This window comes from Montipora capricornis, chromosome 1 (genome assembly GCF_036669925.1).
Source record: "Montipora capricornis isolate CH-2021 chromosome 1, ASM3666992v2, whole genome shotgun sequence".
Lineage (NCBI taxonomy): Eukaryota > Metazoa > Cnidaria > Anthozoa > Scleractinia > Acroporidae > Montipora > Montipora capricornis.
In genome coordinates, this window is record NC_090883.1 from 6,677,164 (window position 1) to 6,697,468 (window position 20,305).

The following is a 20,305-nucleotide window of genomic DNA, read 5'->3' on the forward strand; positions in this document are numbered from 1 at the left end:
AAGGGCCAAGTTGATGTCATTAGAGACACGTAGCATGGCAGTCTCGGTGCTGTGTGGTCCGCGCGGTATGCAGACTGGGTCGCGGTATACAGATCATTAATGGCCAGATAGTGTTTGAGCTGCACTGCATTGCAACAATGCATTCAATGACCTTTCCAAGAAACGGAAGGTTACTGATGGGACGGTAGTTTTCCAGTACTTCATGGTCAAGATCAGAGTCTCTTAGTGAAGGTGTTACAAGACCGTGCTTCAGGGATGCCGGGAACTCGCCGGACTCTAGTGAACGATTTACTATAAAGGTTATAGAAGGCAACACGTCATCGATAACCTCTTTCAATAAAGTTGTTGGAAGCAGATCCAATGAACAGGATTTAGAAGGCGCAGCCATGATGGATTTCCTGACAACCTGTGATCAAACTGCCTCAAACGCAGACAAAGTGCATGAAGGAGCCCGCTCGTGGAAAGGTGACGAGAGACTACTGGGTGGCACAACATCGAGCTCGGACCTCACTGCCTTGATCTTATCCGTGAAGAATGCACTAAATCTGTCAGCGAGTTCAAGTTCAGAGTCGTAAATAGGAGACCCCTTGATCTTGAACAGGCCACCAATCAGCTGAAATAACTGTTTCTGACTGGAGTTCGATACCCTACTGTTGTAGTGCGCTCTCTTTGATTCCATGATGGCCGCATAATTATTGGCAGACTTCCCGTAGAGATGTTTGTGAACTTCTAAGCCTGACTTAACCCACTTCCACTCCCATCGACGTTTTTCACGTTTCAGTGTCCTAATCCCATCAGAAAACCAAGGTTCACGAGGCCTTTAAGTCGTAGAGTGCTCCTTTATCGGGGCATACTCCTTAAGTAAGTCGTTGATCATGATTTGAGAGTGGTATGCACCAACTAACGCAGTGAGATCGAGAGGTTGGATTGTTCGCTACTTGTAGGGGAGCAAGATCTTCGTCAAAGCTATTAAGGCCAATGTCACGTGCTCAGCGATGCTTAGTGTTAACTGTAATCAGTAGAGGCCTACTGAGGCAGGTCCAACCAACAAGTGATACAAGCATGATCACAGGGTATATCGAAAGATGGACGTAGCCGGGAAACAATATCATCTCTGAGTATACAAACAATCGTAAATAACTAAATTTCGATTACTGTGATGTATTCATCAATTTGTCCTTTTTCCTTGTGAATAATCTCTGGAGAACCTTTCGGTTTGCTGAGCCAGATAGGTGTCTGAGCCTCTGAATGAAAATTATCCATAATATTAAGAATTGGTGCACACTAGCTAAAACACCATGCATTTTAATTCGGCCATGTTCAATAATGTTCTACAAACTATTGAAGAATTACTTTGACAATGTTTTCAGTAATAGAATTGAAGCACTGCCTAAGTAATTTCAAGCAATGCTTTGTGAACCTTTTTAAAACTTTACTCATCCAGTGTTCTCGTATATTAAGGATATCTTTATTTTTGTTTCAAACACAGATCTCCCATGCATGCTGCGGCGTTTAATGATCAAGTAGAATGTCTTCAGCTTCTTCTGTCGAGGGGAGGCAATGTAGACGCGGTTGATCAATCTGGCAGAACGCCTCTCATCATGGCCGCTGATAATGGCCACGCAGGCGCTGTAGGTGAGTGGGCTGAAACAATGCATGCCGTAAGGGACGACCGGCTAAGGTGCTGACTTTTAGCAATTTATGTGGTGGTTAGATAGACAGACAGAGAGAGAAACCGTCTGAATTTGAAAAAACTGTTTCTTGACTTCTATAACAACTTTTCATAATTTCTGCAGTTTTTATAAACCGTTTACTATTTCTACCACAGTGGGCACATTTTTTTTTCACGCTGTCGGTGGCAGAGATATCTGCCAAAACATGTCTGTCTTGAAGCTTTTGTCTTCACCGCTATCATACAGACAAAAACTTTCCGATAATTATTTGGAACATTGAGAACTTTCATCCTAAAAACCAAACTCGGAAAAGGCGTTTTACGAGTTTTGTTAACCTCTTTTTGGAAGAGAGTGCATTTCAATTTGTTTGACATAAATTATTTCTACACACACATGTGAACGGACCAGGGATCATAAGAAAAACCATGTTCTTGAAATTCCCTGAAAAAGGAAGGGGAAGTGGACTCGATTAGGACACACAGGAGTGAGCTTGCTTTGAAAACGTTTGTCAACATGCAATAATTGTACTTCTGTGACAGGGTATAGATGACTTAAAAATCAACCTAAAGCGAGCCCTGGTATCTTTTCCAATGTTTTTTACTGGTTTGGTTGGCTATTTACTTGAATTTTGGTATTCCAAGACATTTAACTTGTTCAAACTTACAAGTCCAGGGACAGTGCCCCTGAAAGTAATCTAGTTAATGGTTTGTGTAGTTTTGACCCAACACACTTGTTATTGATGAACTGAAATTATCTGACCTCTTTTTGTTGTAGAATTCCTCGTAGGAGACGGCGGAGCTGATATAAATGCAGCTGATAACAATAAAAATACCGCGTTACACGTGGCTTGTAGTCAGGTGAGAGGACGAATCTTTTTAAGTAGCAATTGAACAATCATAATTTTAGTTTACGTCGAATTGAAAAACGCCAAACTTGAACTAAAAACCTAAGTGACTCGCTTCGTCAAAGTGATCAGGGTACTGCCTACCTCCTAATGCATTGGGTCCCAGGTTCCCATTTATCTCCTTCGGTACCCCTTAACCCTAGCCCTAAATAATAATAATAATAATATACTTAATTGGACGCTCCCCATTGCGGTTTTTCATGGCCAATTAGCGGCTCACGACATCGGGTCGGAAATATGGATAAGGCGCCTATGGCTTCCGTTATACGGTCCATGTCTCATGACGCAGCACAGCGCCACAACCAGGAGCCCGTTTCTCCATAGGCAGGCCAAGTTCGCGTCACTAGAGAGCGTGTAATAATTGATTACTAGTGGAAGATGACCTTTGAGTAAAAGCGGTGTTGCGTTACAGGCAGCCGTTGAGAATTTAAACGCGCTGTAAGACTTTGTATGGGAAATAAAATACCGAAGATTATGAAGCCTAAAAAACGCTCAATTTAACGTTCATTCAATAAAATGAATAAAAATGACTTACCTCTGGTGTATTTTTGTGCCTTTTGGAGCTTATTTTACCGTTTCGGGAATTCGGTGTTTTCAATGTTCTAAGACGAAGTCAAGGCTGCACACTACGATTCCGACCGTTGTCAGCTCAGAGGCGGTTTGCGACTCGAAAATCCATCCCTGCCGCGATTTTTTTCAGGCAAAGCTAAAGCCACATCATTTGCGAACCTCGGTGAATGTTTCGTCGTCAAAAATCCCCACGCACTTGGACGGAAATGAGCATTTTCTGCTTTCGATTACACGATAGCTGATGAAGTTAACGGCTGGTGATACTGTATCACGACACGGAGCTTGGATCCGAGGTCAAATCAACTCCACCCGACGAGGAACAGTCATTTCATGTACAACACTTACCCCGTCCCCACAGCGGCTTTTCGTAACCATGGAGCTCTTCGAGAAGCCGCTGTGGGGATGGGGTAAGTGTTGTACATGAAATGACTGTACCTCGTCGGGTGGAGTTGATTTGACCTCGGATCAAACTCCGTGTCGTGATACAGTATCACCAGCCGTTAACTTCATCAGCTATCGTGTAATCGGAAGCAGAAAATGCTCATTTCCAGCCAAGTGCGTGGGGATTTTTGACTACGAAACATTCACCGAGGTTGCGCAAATGATGTGGCTTTAGCTTTGCGTGAAAAAATCGCGGCAGGGATGGATTTTCGAGTCGCAAACCGCCTCTGAGGTGACAACGGTCGGAATCGTAGTGTGCAGCCTTGACTTCGTCTTAGAACATTGAAAACACCGAATTCCCGAAACGGTAAAATAAGCTCCAAAAGGCACAAAAATACACCAGAGGTAAGTCATTTTTATTCATTTTATTGAATGAACCTTAAATTGAGCGTTTTTTAGGCTTCATAATCTTCGGTATTTTATTTCCCATACAAAGTCTTACAGCGCGTTTAAATTCTCAACGGCTGCCTGTAACGCAACACCGCTTTTACTCAAAGGTCATCTTCCACTAGTAATCAATTATTACACGCTCTCTAGTGACGCGAACTTGGGCTGCCTATGGTTTCTCGAAAGTCCCGAAACTTTACGGGCCATTTTCACGTGTAACAATTCCCTCTGCATCTCAAGAACGGAGAGGATTTAAGTCGTCAAACTTCACAGTTAGTTCGCTGTTTGTTACCTTAAAAACATGTTAAAAGATCGGCCTTCCTGAACAAGCGGTTGGCAGGTTTACAAATGGCTTTTCGGGCCCGAAAAGTTTTCGGGTGATCGCCGGCGCAACCAAATCTTCCAATATCAACTGCACCATGAAATCATTGAGCGTGTGAATGAAACTGAAGAACAGCGACCAGGGCAGACACACTACTTTCCCCATCAAGCCGTTATCAGAAGCGACGCCTTAACGACAAAGTTGAGAGTAGTGTTTGACGCAGTTGCCGAAGTGAAGCCAGACTGCCCTTCCCTGAATTAGTGCATTTACGCTGGTCCACCGCTGACCCCCGGTATTGCAGACATCGTGATGCGTTTCAGAGCCCATAAAGTTGGACTAGTCGCCGATATCTAGAAAGCCTTTCTGAATATCGCAGTAGATGAGCAGCAAAGAGATCTGATGCGATTTCTGTGGATTGGTGACGTCACAAACGAGGATCCAAATATCGAGATATTTATCGATTCTGCCGAGTTACCTTCGGTATGAACTGTTCTCCGTTCCTGCTCAACGCTACAATTCAACACCACGATACCGAGTACTATGCGCATGATCCAGTCCCAGCAGAGTACGTTCTAGTAGGCCTGTATTGGAACCTTGGGGAAGACAAGATTGTTATGAAGCTGAATAAGATCTTCGAATTTGCCAGAAAAATGGAACCTACTAAGGGAAACGTTCTCCGAATTGCAGCCAAACTATTTGACCTTCTAGGACTGATATCTCCAGTAATGGTGGTGTTAAAAATGCTATTACAAGAGCTTTGCCTGAACAAGTGTGAATGGGACAGCCTCGTGTCTCAACCTGGAAGAAACCGCCTACAAAAGTGGTTGACGGACGTGGAAAAGGTTAGCGAAATGACTTTGAGCCGCTACTACTTCCCCGAAGAAGAGAGAAGAGTGGAATTCGCAACCCTACACAGATACGGAGATGTTTCGGAGGGAGCGTATTGCGTAGTTGTCTACCTGTGCATTAAAACTGAAGATGGCTACAAAACAAGCCTCGTAGCATCCAAGAGCAGAGGCACGCCACCTTCGCCTATGAACTTTATCTTGGAGAAAGCGCCATGATGGGGAGGGTACTATGAGCGTATGGTGCAGCTGTTAGAGAGGAGCCTGAACGCAAAGTTCTTGGAAAGGGGCAGCTGACCTATGAAGAACTACTGACAGTCTTCACAACAGTGGAAGGAGTACTAAACTCACGTACCCTCACATATGTCTACTCGTACGTCACAGATCAAAAACCCCTTACACCATCACACCTCGTCATTGGAAGACGCCTTGCTACACTACCGAACCCCTCCGAGCTAAAAGATGAGGAAGAAACCGCCCTCAAGGTAGAATGGAGAGCCCGTTACCTCCATAGATTACTGGAACACTTCTGGAAACGATGTTTTAACGAGTACCTTGTACGGCTGAGGGAATCCATCATTGTGGAACCAAGGGAGATCAGAACAAAGAAGCGAAGGTTGGAGACGTCTTTGTGATCCACGATGATGGTCTAGCGAGGAGCAAGTGGAGATTAAGAGAGGTCATTGAGCTGATCGAGAGCAGAGATGGACACAAACGAGGTGCTGTGTTGCGGATCATTAGCAAGAAGGGAAAGCCATCAACGTTACGGAGACCAGTACAAAAGCTTTTCCCACTGGAAGTAAACACTGGAAACCTGCCTGAAAACGGACATGACGAAGTCGAGCAAGTCGGAATTGTTCAGCAGCCTGATCATCCAGCGGAAATTGTGAGACCACCGAGACGAGCCGCAGCAGCTACTGTTGGCAAGATTAGGAGACTTCTTGACCAACCGTGAGCAGTTGGTAAAGGGGGCAGTGTGCAGAAATCGAGCATACATTGAACTAAACTGAATTGAAATAATAGGACAATTAACGGAAATAGCCTAGGAAAATGAACCCTCGTGAAACCGCACACAGATTCGTTTATGAACCCTAATTTAGTGATTATCTGATCTTGTCACACCGGGTGTGGGTTTTGGGAAAGGAAATACTGACACTTAAGTTTTTTACATGCCAGAACCTTGACTGTAGCCTTGATTACGGATAGCGTTTATTGAAAGAACTACGAGTTTCGAGATTTCGAGCCTTACAGAATATCAAGCCTTGTGACGCAGAAGCATTCAGCCAAACAAATTTTTACAGTTGCCTATAGCTCGTTACTGGCTGGTGGCATTTGTCTGCTAGGTCATGCTTGGGTTAAATGGCCTCGTAATATAATACTGTATGAATTAATATGCCGAAGTTGAATGTAATTTCTTAGCAGGGAATAACCTTTGTATTGTTTTTCAGGGTCATGCGGCCTGTGCTCTTTTAATTCTGGACAAAATGGAGGATCCTTATCTCAGCTTAGCTAACAATGTTCTTCAAACGTAAGTTCAACCATCACGACTAGAAGCGTACTACTTTATTGTATTTGTGGAACGGCGTTTTTACAGACCGAGTTATTTTTAGATCGATTTTCGCGTAATGCCAGACCTTCCCAGCTAATCCCAAGTCTTGCAAGAATGGTCACCCGTGCAACCCAAATCTTATTTTAGAACTTGTCTAAAAATAGCTTGATCACCCAGTATTGGAGTTGTAGACTCCTGTTTATGAGCTACTGGTTCAAGTGGTTTTCACAGTTTCGCTTCTTTTTGATTATAAATATTGATTGGATATGCAAGTACTCAGTGGTTCTATTATCAGCTATGCCGTTTTTAGAAGAGTATCGCAATTAAGTCCGTTTTGGTCTTTGCATTACCATCACAAACAAAAGTAATTGTGACTTGTCCCCAGGCCTTTTTCTCGCGCTTGGCGACATTTTTTTTGTGATTTTTCTTCATTATGGTTGTCTCGTTTGATTGTGTGCGCCAATCTTCATTTTCCAAAGTAGTGTGGTTATGTTTCCTGCACTCCTTTGAAAAAATGCTTTGTCTATCAAGAATTTTCTCTGTTTTTCTCGTTTTCAAAGGCCCTTGCATTTATCCGCCAAAAATGGCCTTGTACCAGTTGTGCAGGAGCTCATAGCACGGGGCGCCAATTTACTTGCCGAAGATGAAGATGGACACAACCCTGCTCTTGCTTGTGCACCAAACACACAAGTTGCCGATTGTCTGGCCCTTATTCTGGTTGCCATGGTACCCAGCTTGCGGTCTCCCTTGGCAACCTCCGTTCGGCTGGACAATTCCGAAGACCACACAGATGATGATGAAGAAGACAATACGGACTTTCTCTCTCCCGCACATAACGCTACGGTGTAGCAAAGAGCAGCTATTCGACTTAACTTTTTTATTGTCAATTCTAGGAACGTTTTATATGAAATTCTAATTTGAAGGGAAGGTTTTTCATGTACGAAGGCTGGGGCAGTTCAAATCACATTGTATAGAAGAAATTTAATTTTAATTGCTCCACAGTTTTTGAACACCATTTATACATGTTGCGTTTAGATACGATTTTTCTTTAGGACTGGGATGTGATGTGATGGGAGGGTAAGAAGGGGAAAGGGAGGGGGCAGGGAAGGGAGAATTTCTACGGAAACTGTGTGGGTACCACATTGACAGCAAACTTTGGAGTTAGTATGAGCATGACTCATTACTGTTACTTCTTCCACAATGGACATTTTCTCCAAAATGCATAGCAAGGGTTTTTCTTTGTTTTTAAATAGCAGCGATTGATATTTTCAATATACCGAAAACAGTAGGGCGGACACCTATTCTCGAGAGCTCTTTTTTGACGCAAACTTTCAGACTTTTTCCGTCTTAGGATGCCCTGCAACCAAAAGCAGTTGCCACGTTTTCTAAGTTAAAAGTGACGAGGCTGAGTTGACTTGTCAACGCTTTGGCCTTTCCTTTTTGAATAGCAATTCTATCCCAATTAATCATGGCCTAGATACGAGCAAGTTCTTTTTTTAGGTAGCGGGAGATGCCGCGCGCGAGGCACGAGGGACGTGAAATCTCCCGAGATGGAGTGCTTGCTCCTTAATTGCTTTCCAATCAACAAGTGTGTGTTTTAAACCTGCAATAGATGAACCATTTACCAATTAAGTTTGACCTTTGGACTTTTTAAGTGCGCTACTCAGTTCCTCAGTCATTACTAAAGTGGACTCAAGTGAAGACTACCTTTGAAACCGAGGACGCAGGCAACGCGAAGATGGAAGAAAGGGAATATCTCAATGCAGCTTAATTTTTTGCAATTTTCATCAGCACAATGACAATCAAATTGAAATGAAAGAAGCGGCGAAAGGTTTTTTCCTCAGGGAATTGGGTATCAGGATCCACTGTTTGGGTCTTTTTTTATCGTACTCCTTTGAAAGAATATCTCTAGTTCATTATACAAGCTTCTTTTGGGCCTATTTAAGTTCAATGTTTTTGCGTTGAGAAATAAATGTACAGTTATTTGTTCTACCGCGTTACCTCTTCCTCGACCCTGGGGCTCGGTTTGGGAACAATGCGATGCAAAAACTGAATTCAGTCGTTTTTCCTATTCTTTTCTCATGATTTAAATTCTCATTAACCGAAAGTGTGTCTTCACGCAAAACTCTCAACCTAAGGCCTTTCCGTATTGCGAGGTCAATGCACCAAGGCCAAGGATTGTTCATGATGTAGTTGTAGAGAGCTACGCGCTATTTGCCATTGGCTATTTACCATCTGATATCACACTTTTTTAACCAATCAGAAGTGAAACCAAAACCAATAGTGGCTCGCGCGTGCACATTTTCCCACGCTTTGTGTCAGCTACATGTGATTACTTCGAGTTTTGATTGGTTTACTGGATTGTCTCCGTCCTTTTTGATTGGCCAAAGTAATTACTTTGGATTTGGTTTTAAGACACATTTGAAAACCGCTCTATAAACTTGCATTAGTTTAAAATAACATGAAATAAAAGCAAAGCAATATTTCTCTGTCATCTACCGCATTCTCGTTGCTCGTGCATTCATCCATCCGTATTTTCGGTTTCTTACATCAAATTATAGCAGTTGTCGTACCCAGATTTCTCTCACCTTATTCCTTGCCGCCATTTAGATGAAAAATGCATATTTGTCTATCTTCGATGGACGAATTTTGATCTCGTGATCTGCTGTGTGCCAATGGTCTTCTCCCGACCCGCTGCCATGTTGAAAGCCGAGAAGACCCTAGGAACGAGGTTGGAGTTTGGTTTTGGGGGACGCAGCCTTAAAATTATAGACGTTTATATGGATTTTAAATTATGTTTTTAAGTCCGTAACTTGGTCTCTGTTCGACCTAAGCGCATCAAGCTTGGACAGATGGGCAATCTCAACGATATCTTTCATGTGATGGTGTCAATAGACCACTTTCGATATATTAAGATTCAGTCCTAAACAAAAGGTATCATCTCTAGGCTCTGGGGAATAAACTCATACAAATCCTTATATTTATTCCCCAGAGCATCGGGATGATGTCTTTTGTTTCGGACTGAATTTTAATACATCGAAAGTGGTCTATTTATCGATTGGTTCAAATTTGAAACTCGCCCCAGTTCCCTGCGCAATTCCGGAATGGCACATAGGATGTCGAACGAAAGGTTTTACTTGTGAGTTAAGGGTGGTCAACACTCGTTGCCATCCCTCAAACTGACATTTCCCTTTTTATTCAACTTACACGACGTACAATCTACTTCAGTCTTCAAATCTACTTCAAAGAAACAAACATTTCAATGGGCTGAGAACATTCAGATTAGGCGAGCCAAAGAGTTGAACCCGGACAGGAGCCCATCTGGAGCGTGCAACTTCCATACAGCGTCTGTGAAACGGCGTTTTCACAAGTAGGTTTATTTTTAGACTAGCCCTTCCCGCGAATTAGGTCAAAAAACAAAGGCAGTTCCGGTTCGGTAACCCTATGACGTCAGCTTAATTTCTTGTAATTGGTCATCGGGCTCCTGTGGGAGTCTCATTAGCGGGAAATTCAATCTAAAAATAACCTTACTTGTAAAAACGCCGTTGCACGAACACAGTAGAGTTGTAGGCTCCAGATGGGCTCCTGACCCGGATCGATGGGTTATCCACTAGTCTAACGAGACAAGCTCCTGGAAAATCGAATTTTTTAGAGTATTGACTTAGTAGTACCCAGCAAAACAAGTAAAAGCTAACCGTCTTCAAAGTGGTTTTTAGACCTAAATACTGTAGATCAGCGCAGCTTTGCTTAGAAACGCTATTTCTTGTTGAACTAAAGCTCTAATTCTGCCTGTTTTCATTCTTTTTACGGCGATAAGTTTCTCATATTAAGATGGGATATTGCGTCGTGTAATTGTAAGGAGATATCCAATGTCAGTTTGACGGATGGCCATTAGTGTTGACCGTTGAGGGTAGGCTCAATAGTCATTAACCACTTCGCAGGATTCAGAAATTCATGATTCAGAAATATGAATTCTATATCTAGAATTCCTCTGGATGGACTTACGGTACCGTTAACATTTCAATAAAAAGAATCGAATAGCCTACTTTATTCAATTTCAAAATGACAATTTTGGAAAAAGTAAATCGTAATATAGTATCAACGTGAGTGAGTTAAATTCAAGTCTAAATTGTCCTTTCATATCTACCGTTCTCAAGTCGATTTCAGTTGATTTCACCACCGGTTCGAATTTTTAAATTAATTGTATACTCCCTGGATCGTTTGCGAACCTTCAGTTTGTTTTTTAGTCGTTTGCAAGTGAGCGTATCTCTGAACACAGGCAGTCTCAAACTATAAATAATAGGATTCAAAAGAGAATTAGTTAAGTGTAACATCGTTGCTATGTAAATCAGATTTTTGGCAGGAAACAGTTCTTGATGATCGCAATGAACGAAATAGATGACGAGACTTGGAACCCATAACATAACTGAGCCAGCTACCACAATTAACAGAGTTTTGGAAAGTTTGCTTTTCTGTTTGGCGATTTGCTTGTTTCGTGTGACATCGAAAGCGTTACGTCTGTGACTCAGGCGTGTTCTTATTAGCAGATACAACCCACATACGACAGCTAAAGATATGCCTATGATAGAGCCGTAAACCATCACATAATATTTGTGTTGCATCAAGTCGTATAAAACAAGTAGATGCATTGCGCCTAAGGTTACCCCAGTTAGCCACGCGACATCAACACTGTAGATGTAAGCTTTGGTACTTGTTACCCGATGGCGTAACGGCCAGAGAACAGCAAAGGCTCGCTCTACCGCAATGAGTACAAGAAAAAACACCGACGCACTGGAAAATAAAGCTTCTAATAACCTTGCAATATTTGCAGGAGTGTCATGAACCTGAAAGACCATTATATGTCGGGGAAGAACGAACGTGGTCACCACAAGGATTTCGGTGAATCCAACAAGAAGATCAGCGACTGCTAAGTTTAGAAGAAGTAACCAAGTCCGATGAAGTTTGCGTCGGTTAATCCAGAAAACAAATATGGTGAAAGCATTGGCTAAAGATATTACTAAACATAGGAAAATCATAATGCTTAGAACCGTAACGCTGACTGTCGAAGGCATGGCTGGCAATCAAGTTAACTTCTTGACCTGGTGAGATACGTTACTGCGAGGATACCGAGGCGGGCAAGAATGCGAGAGGCAGGATGAAAGTGTGTTGTAAGGACTACACCCTTTGTATAAAGAAAACAAAGCAACATAAAGACCCATCATGGCATTGGTATATGCGGAAATGTCTTTGTCCAACAATACAATGTTCTCAAGTTGTCCTTAAAAAAGTTTACAAATAAAATGCCGTGTCTTATTATGCGCTTAGTAAATAAAATGCTGATGTTGATGAAAATCTGACGTTGAGTTATTAAAGGCGGCCTTTCTAATTTCAACGTTCGTAAATTAATCAGTCTTGAGTGAGTTTGTATTATAAAAGATTAAATTAATTTTATTTTGGGGGCTTGTGAAGAGATTACAAAATTTAGCAAAATGGCGAGGGTTTGCACTGCATGTTTGACATTTGATTTTGTCACTGATTTTTTATCAACGATAGTTTCTTTACCATAATAACCTCTTTAATAGTAATAACCGAAATAATAATAATAATAATAATAATAATAATAATAATGTTGAGAATGATGATGATAACTTCTTTTATCTTTATTTAACTCATATCCGAGCACAAACGCTGGTTGGGAACGGACAGGAAATTAAATCAGTTGAATCATATTATAGCATGGATGTTGTAGTTAGTGCGAGATTTCATTGTTCTCGGGTTCTATGCTACCTATATGATTGAGGCTCAGTAGTTTCATTGGTATCAGTACTCAAGAGACCTTGATGACCTCTCAGTATACTGTGGTGTACTGTCAGTTTCAAGCTACTTTGTGCGCAAATGTTACTCCAGGGCGTCTAATTCACTTGATCAACTTCCACACTAACATACTTGTGGACCAATCAAACTGCTGCCTTTCAGTGTGCTTTCAGCTGCCAATATTTTTTTCGAAGCGCCGGGCAGCGGCGGATAGTTCTGAACCATAATGTTCTGTATTTCTTTTGTCTTTTTATTGATGTCTTACATTAAAAAAAAATTAATCATAGATGTCACATTTAAATAAATTTCAAAGTTCAAATGAAAATAAAACCTTTAAGAATGCTCTAAGAAATTTACATTATTTGGATGGTTACGGAGTTTTAATTTATTTTTCAGTTGTTTGAAGCTTCTCTCTGAACATAGGCAACCTGTATTAAAACTATGTAAACCTGATTCAGTTCTTGAATGACCAATAAACCTGGCGCATATCCATGTTACATGGATACAATTCCTCGTTTCGTCGCAAAGAAGTGAGTTCATTTACTAGAGCGCTATTAACACCTGTCAATAGCTTTGGTGCTTGGGATCATAATTCTCGAATAATATTTAAAAGCGGCGAGGTGAAGATAACTGCCGAGATCCGACACTGCCTGCAAAAGAAGGAACGACCTGTGGGCGAAAATTCAAAGTTCAAGTAGAAATTAGCGCTTTAGTCTTTCTTGAAATTTCAGTTTTAAGTTGAATGTAGTTCACTACATATACGCCTTTATTAAATTTAGTAATGCTAATAGGACTGAGTGGAGTCCAATTCGGTCTGTAATCACAAGAGTGATAACCGTCCAAATGCGCGGGAGTCCGATTTGTTTAGCACGAGTATGATTGCAGATCGAATTGGACGACACGAAGTCCTCCTACCAATTAATTAATCATAAAATTTACAATTTCCGAGAAAACAAGAAGAACCACTTTGTTTGACGTCGCTCTGAAAGAAAGAAGGAAACTTGAAAGCCCCTGTTGAAGAGCCTGTCACATTGTTTTTATGGAGTTTGAAAGCAAGGTTGTGACTGGTTGATTTAAACTACAACCTGGAATGTGATTGGTTTTAACTACAACTTTGAATGTGATTGGCTTATTGAGATGTCCGATGACAACTCAGCAAGTGAGTAAGTGGAAAATAGGAGTTTTTTAAATCAATGTATTACAATCGAGGAAATTGTAATTTTTATGATTAATTCAGTAATTGAAATAAATTCAAATTTCTTTCCTTCGATTAACCCGGACCTTTTTTATCTTTCGGGTGGAGAATCGTAATCATGGTTCCATCTTCAAAGAACTAACGGTTCAGCCTTTTTCAAAAATCCCCTGCCTCACCCTCATCAATTTATCATAAATCTTACCCCCTGTTCTTTCAAAACAAGTGATGCTTAAATTGTCCATATAAGTGCGAAGATCTCTTCTTTCTTTCATCTTAAGATTTTCTGCTAGTAAAACGTGTGGAATTTACAATGTGAGGGGTGGTCCATAGGGGTAGTCCATGGACCCATTCCATAAAGGGGTCCATGGACCGGGGGCGTTTACCATTTGCACGGAAAATCCGAAAACAATGGCAAATCAAAATGGCTGCATCTGCAGTGTGGAAAGCCGGGAAAGTGATTTTTCGGGTCATTTAGGTTGGAACGGGAAAAGAGGAATACGTCTGAAGATTTCCATGTTTTTCGGAAACTTTCCGGTGGAATGAGCTGTACCACTCGAATTTCCAACCGGAATTTTCGGTTTTTGTTGACAAATAGCAAACGCTCCTGGTCCACAGGGGTGGTCCATGGACCCGCCCGACATTTAAGGGCGTCTTGTCATTTTCTTGTAGGTATGCCAGGCCTTCCAGGGAGGACCCTGCCAATCACCTGGACAATCAAGAGGGGCATTCCGTGGTGCAAGTCGCACACCCAGGGAAGGCTCTACACCCTATCAAAAAAGTCGTTATTTTCCCCCCGACCTGTGATCCTCCGGACCCAAGTAGGATTGTCTGCAAGTACGAGACGCACCTGACTGCCAAATATTTCAGCCTCGTAGCTTGAAAGAGAGGGTCACAATACATCAACACTTATCTAGCCTACTTCTGAAGACCCCCAAGTCCTTTAAGGGTGTAACCTTTTACCCCATTTGACAGGCCAAGTAATCCCAAAAAGTAAAAAGTGAAGCTATCCCATCATATCATACATTACTAGAAAGGCCTCGATGAGCTTTACCATGTGACGCAACTTGGGCATCCTGTGTCATGTTGGGTGTCCTGTTCACAGTTTTAACTGCATAACATTCCTACGTTTTATTCCCTTGGGACCAAACTCAGTCAACGAGTAGAGGACACTTTGCCCCACGCATAGATACCAGTTTCGCCCAAGACGAATCGACCCGCGGACACCACGACCATAGTACAGTTATGACATTTAGAAATTCTCTTCAAGGAGCTGTTTAAAACGTAACAAGCGATTAAATTGAATTTAAAACTGCTTTATCTACGGTCTAACGCTTGGTGAGAAAACAGATCTTTGAACTGATTAGGCCAATTTTGAAAATCATTTCACCCGGCATAACAATGCCCGCAAAAAGTGTACTATAGTACAATTATGACATTCACGGAGCCGTTTAATAGGTAATCAGTGATTCAAAGACGCTTAAAACTGCTTTACCTACCTACGGTCTAACGCTTGGTGCGAAAATTCAGGCCACTTTTGAACATCGACTTTCACTCTAGATTACCCGGCATAACAATGCCCACACAAAATGCCCGCAAAAAGTACATTGGTGACATTGAGAAATTCTCTTCACGGTGCCGTTTAAAACGTAATAAGCGATTGAATTATGCTCAAAACTGCTCTATTCACGGTTTGAGGCTTGGTGAGAAGTTAAATCTCTGAAATTAGGACATATACTCAGTTAAGTACAAGTTATGACATTGAGAAATTCATTTCACGGAGCAGTTTGAGTCTTTAAAGCACAAGGGATTGGAATTTGCCTTAAATTGATTTAAGCATGATTGTTTGCGTACTAATGTTCGTTTTGCACTTTGAAATTTTACGATTTTCACTTCGGTTAGGTTCGTATTGGATTGTGGGGAACATCCTTTTACGCGTTCTACGGTACATTCTCAGCGGCTGTCACCCATAGAGGTCGCGAGAATCGGCTGACTCTTCGTTTGTGCGAATAAATGTTAAGGAGTGTGCTGCTGTCATTCAGTTCTCGGCAAAGAAGTAGACTTGTTCGTTGGATAACTGTTAACAGTATCAGAAGGAGTGGAATTACGGAGATGATGCGAAAAGAAGATGTGGCTTCCATGCGAATTGATTACAAAATGCCGGTCTTCGACGAGAGTAGCTTTGTGGCAAAAGAACCCTTTATGCAGTTTGATGCTTGGTTTAAAGAAGCCAAAACAGTGGAGGGAATTGGAGAAGTAAACGCTATGGTGCTTACTACGTGTGGGAGGTTAGTTGTGATGTGTAAAGAAAGAAAGAAACGTGGAAGAAGTTCTCTTAATTATACCAAACTAATTTCAGCCCAAGATTTTTTAAGGAGGAAGAGGGAAACTTGCCTACAGTGTATTAATCGCATGAAACACGAGTTTTCGCACCTTTAGAGAATACCTGGCCACTCTTGTGTACTTGTTGTGGCATCGTTTGAAGAACGAAACATATAACAATAAACGCTATTCATATGCTAAAAAATGCATTTAGCTCATTTGGAGTCAGTATACATGTTACGTAATCTGCAGTTCACGTAAGCCTCGTTCTCTCCTTCCTGGTTGTATTTGATGCCAATCTCTTAATAAGGTTGCTGAAAAGAGTAAAGGGGAGAATTTTAATCTCAGTTTACACAAAAAACACCTCCTGACACTTTCCTTTTGGTTATCTTCTTCACATGTCAGGCCATCCTCTTTTTAGCTTGTGGAGAGCTACAACAAGTTGCAATAATAGTGGAGACACTTCACCTTCTTGGAGCGCTATTAATTTACCTATTATCTCTCACACTGCAGCCCCCCTCCCCCCCCTTTATCAGTGTTGCTAGCAAGACAAACAAATGTTGGAAACTTAAACAGTCAACATTGAAAGGGGGAGAGGGTAGGGGAAGTGGGAAAGGTTTAAATTCTAGATACTGTGGGTACTGGAAGCTTGAAAAGGTGTTTATTCATGAAAGTGTCTCAGCAGTTTTGCAACTTGTTATCTGAGTTGGTTATCACTGTATTGCCGTATGGTCACTTTGTTTATTGGAACAGGAAGGCGTAATTATCTTTTGCATTTAATATGGTGTTTCCAAAAAAAAATGGTTTCATTATCTGATCTGCTGTGAATGGAAAATGGCCAATAATAAACTGGATTTTGGCGTGGTTTCGGTATGACGTAATTTGAAGCCATTTCAGTGCTTTCTGCAAGTCAAGGAGAAAATACACAGAATTTGTTAGATGAAAAGGTGTGATTTCCATCCTTTCGCTTTTTACAGTAGGCTAGGAATATCCTGGAACCGATTTTGAAATAATTTGTCTTAAACAAGTACTTTTGGTCAACACATGACATCTAGAACACACGCAACATGAATGAAATTAGCTGTTGTTTACGTATGAGAAACAGACATTACCTCTCCTTTAACTGTGATCACGTGCCATTTAAAGGGCACATCCACTTTCTGAAAAATCAATTCTCAGCAAACATTGTTATACAAAGATACATTGTCACAACGGTCCATTTTACAGCGGTCCATTTGTAACATTACTTATTGCTTTAGGGTTAGTCTGCTTCTAGAGAAGGGATTGCTAACGCTTAGTAGCAAGTCTTCTAAGTAAAATGTATGGTACAGGCTAATTCCATGTTCTTTGGAATGACCGACTGAGCACAATGATCAAAAGAAACCACCCGATTGTGCGAAATCATTTGCGAAATTGTTTTACAATCAGGTACAAAAGTGAACAAATTTGTACTGGCTACACATTATGTGATTTATATGAAACGGTCTACATGGTCTACCACAACTTTCATTGAGAAAATAATATGATATAATATTTCTTGCTGTTGCGGTGGTAGACCGTGCCTGGATGGTAGACCGTTGGTAAATGGAATAGACGATATGTACAGGATTCTAACTGTGTGAACTTTATTACGAATCATCTGGTAATGTATTGGATTGAGTAGAAAGAAAGTACTAGTTGAATTGTGCTGTATCCTGGAAGATACGATTTTCAATTGTAACGCCACCATCCTTGTTGACGTCACCAAGGAACACAATAAAATGGTATTGTGACACATAATACGAGCCATGTGTAACTTTCGGAGCATTACATCTGCAATTCAAAATACCTTGCTCACTTTAGTATTTGGTACGGAGTCTTCTGTTAGTGGTGATAAGTCCAAACAGTTGAAAATCGATGCCACTGTATGTCAATAATTAATATCCTTTCGTGTTTGGTACAATACGCTTTGCACTTCATGTGCAAACTTCTCAAACGATATCTAAGGATTGTTTCTTTATAGGATTCAAATCCGGACTGGCAAAATTATTGCAATCAATCAGACAACAAGTAGCAAAAATAGTGGAGACACTTCACCTTCTTGGAGCGCTATTAATAATTTACCTATTATCTCTCACACTGCAGCCCCCCTCCCCTCCTTATCAGTGTTGCTAGCAAGACAAAAAGTTATTGCAAATTTAAAGAGTCAATATTGAAAGGGGGAGAGGGGAGGGGAAGTGGGAAAGGTTTAAATTCTAGATACGGTGGGTACTAGAAGCTTGAAAAGGTGTTTTTTCATGAAAGTGTCTCAACAATTTTGCAACTTGTTGTAGCGGGATGGTTGGCGAATCAGGCTGTCAGGCGTAAAGAATGGAAAAATTGTAATCGATGTCTGATCGTCTCAAGTTCGGCACGCGCATTCATGCATTCGTTAAATGGTTGTTAAGGCGGCTGGTGTATTCATGCATTCGTAAAACAGAAAAATTTATTACACTGCAATTGTAACCACTCTATAGGCTTGATAAATCGCTATATCACCTCCCTGACACAGTATCTTACTTACTCCATGAGCTTACCACAAGATGATACCTTTGATTTTACTCCGTTTAGCATCGTCCGACAGAACCAAATTTTGGCATTTTCAAAAAAAAATTAACGACGTAGTTAAACAATTTTTATGTCGCAGAGACGTTTTGGTGCTTGATCCTTTTTGCCACGTTGTCTTAATTTTACAATAACACCAAGCACTTTTCAATGGTTATTCTTTCATGTTACGCTTATGCGAAATACATAACTTTCTTTCGTATAAGAATGGTATCAATTTGCATACACATAATATTTATTATTACCTATTATTCCTTGTGTACCCTGTACACCCTGTTTACCCTTCTACACCCTTTAAACCCAGTACACCCCTGTATCCCATTTACAGTGCTCCTTGGGGAGTGCAGGAATGGCGCAGTGGTGAGAGCACTTGCCTCCCATGTGGCCTGGGTTTTATTCCCAGACTTGGCGTCATATGTTTGTCGGATCTCTACTCTGCACCGAGAGGTTTTCTCCGGATACTCCTGTTTCCTGTTTCCCCTTTCCTCAAGAACCACCATTTGATTTGCATTGATTGTTCAGGGTTGGACATTACCACTCGTCCGCTTGCCCAGGCGAGTGACCAGGTAAACATGCCACCTTAAGACTGCTCCTGAGAAGATTCATCAAGAAAAAAAATCAATTTAAAATATAAAGGAAGTGCCTCCATTGTGTCCAAGTGTCCAACCCTGTTGTTAATTTCAGTTTACAGTGTCCCCAGTTAGTGCTCCAGTTACTTTCCTTTCCTTTCCTTCCCCTGTTTACACCCTGTATCACTCTACACCTTGTTTACCCCAGTACACCCTGTAACCCTTGTTTACCCTTGTACACCTTGTATCCCCAGTACACCCTGTTTACCCTTTCAAACCCTGTAAACCCAGTGCACCTTGTTTACCCTTTACAGTATGCCCTGTATCCCCTGCACACCTTGTTTACCCTCGTACACCCTGTATTCCCCTGTAAACCCTGTTTTCCCTCGTAACCCCTTCAACCCCTTTGTGAACAAGTTTAGAAATAGGTGTGTTAATTGTATTAACAGCTGGTAACAAAAACTTTGATGAAGTTGTTGCAGGGTAAAAATTAATAAAGTCATGATCAGCTTTGTTCATAGCACACACACATTTTTTTAATTCTGATACAAAACATTCTTTATTAAAGATTGTTATGCTATTTAATTGCTTGTGATATTTATCACAAGCACATATTGTTTTGAGGCATATCTGCATAAAAAATTCCAAGTTAATTGACTGTGCAGATCAATAATGCTTTCTTTAACAAACTGTTGCCTCGTAATGTCTCCTTTGTATAGTATTTGTATGCATAGGTAAATACTACCATTTGCGTCCATCCTTGAAGCCAATGAAACGTTGGCGGTTATGTTTTGAAATTGACCATGTTTTTGATGGCATACCAGCATGTTTTGTTCACGGGCTCTTCAAGTTTTCAGGTTTTACGTGAGGTCGGAGATATTTATGAATCTGCCTAGGGATCAAGAAGAGTTATAAACATCTATCTCCTGTGTGTTTCCAAAGACACGGAATATGGGATTTGGTATACTTTACCAAGAAGAGATACGTGATTCAGCAACTACATGAAACCGAAGTGAAACTAGAAAGATTGAGGAGAAAATATTTCTGCTTCTAGGGAATTCTGTGCACACATGCTCTTCCGTGTTTCAAGGAGCATTTAAAATCTTGATCTCAAGCGACTCCTGACTTTGAATT

The 20,305-nt window shown here is 41.1% G+C and overlaps 2 protein-coding genes across 2 annotated transcripts in view; both read left to right on the plus strand.

The window, feature by feature from the left end:
* The window catches only part of LOC138044241 (serine/threonine-protein phosphatase 6 regulatory ankyrin repeat subunit A-like), a 55,684-nt gene extending 46,499 nt beyond the window's left edge, over positions 1–9,185 (plus strand). The window contains exons 30-33 of the mRNA XM_068890894.1: positions 1,490–1,635; positions 2,448–2,530; positions 6,591–6,670; positions 7,252–9,185. Coding sequence (XP_068746995.1) covers positions 1,490–1,635; positions 2,448–2,530; positions 6,591–6,670; positions 7,252–7,540 — 598 coding nt within the window. The 3' untranslated portion in view covers positions 7,541–9,185. The remainder of the gene's footprint in view (positions 1–1,489; positions 1,636–2,447; positions 2,531–6,590; positions 6,671–7,251) is intronic.
* A 6,487-nt stretch (positions 9,186–15,672) lies between these two features.
* Positions 15,673–20,305, plus strand: part of LOC138044396 (pyridoxine/pyridoxamine 5'-phosphate oxidase-like) — a 17,042-nt gene continuing 12,409 nt past the window's right edge. The window contains exon 1 of the mRNA XM_068890945.1: positions 15,673–15,985. Coding sequence (XP_068747046.1) covers positions 15,711–15,985 — 275 coding nt within the window. The 5' untranslated portion in view covers positions 15,673–15,710. The remainder of the gene's footprint in view (positions 15,986–20,305) is intronic.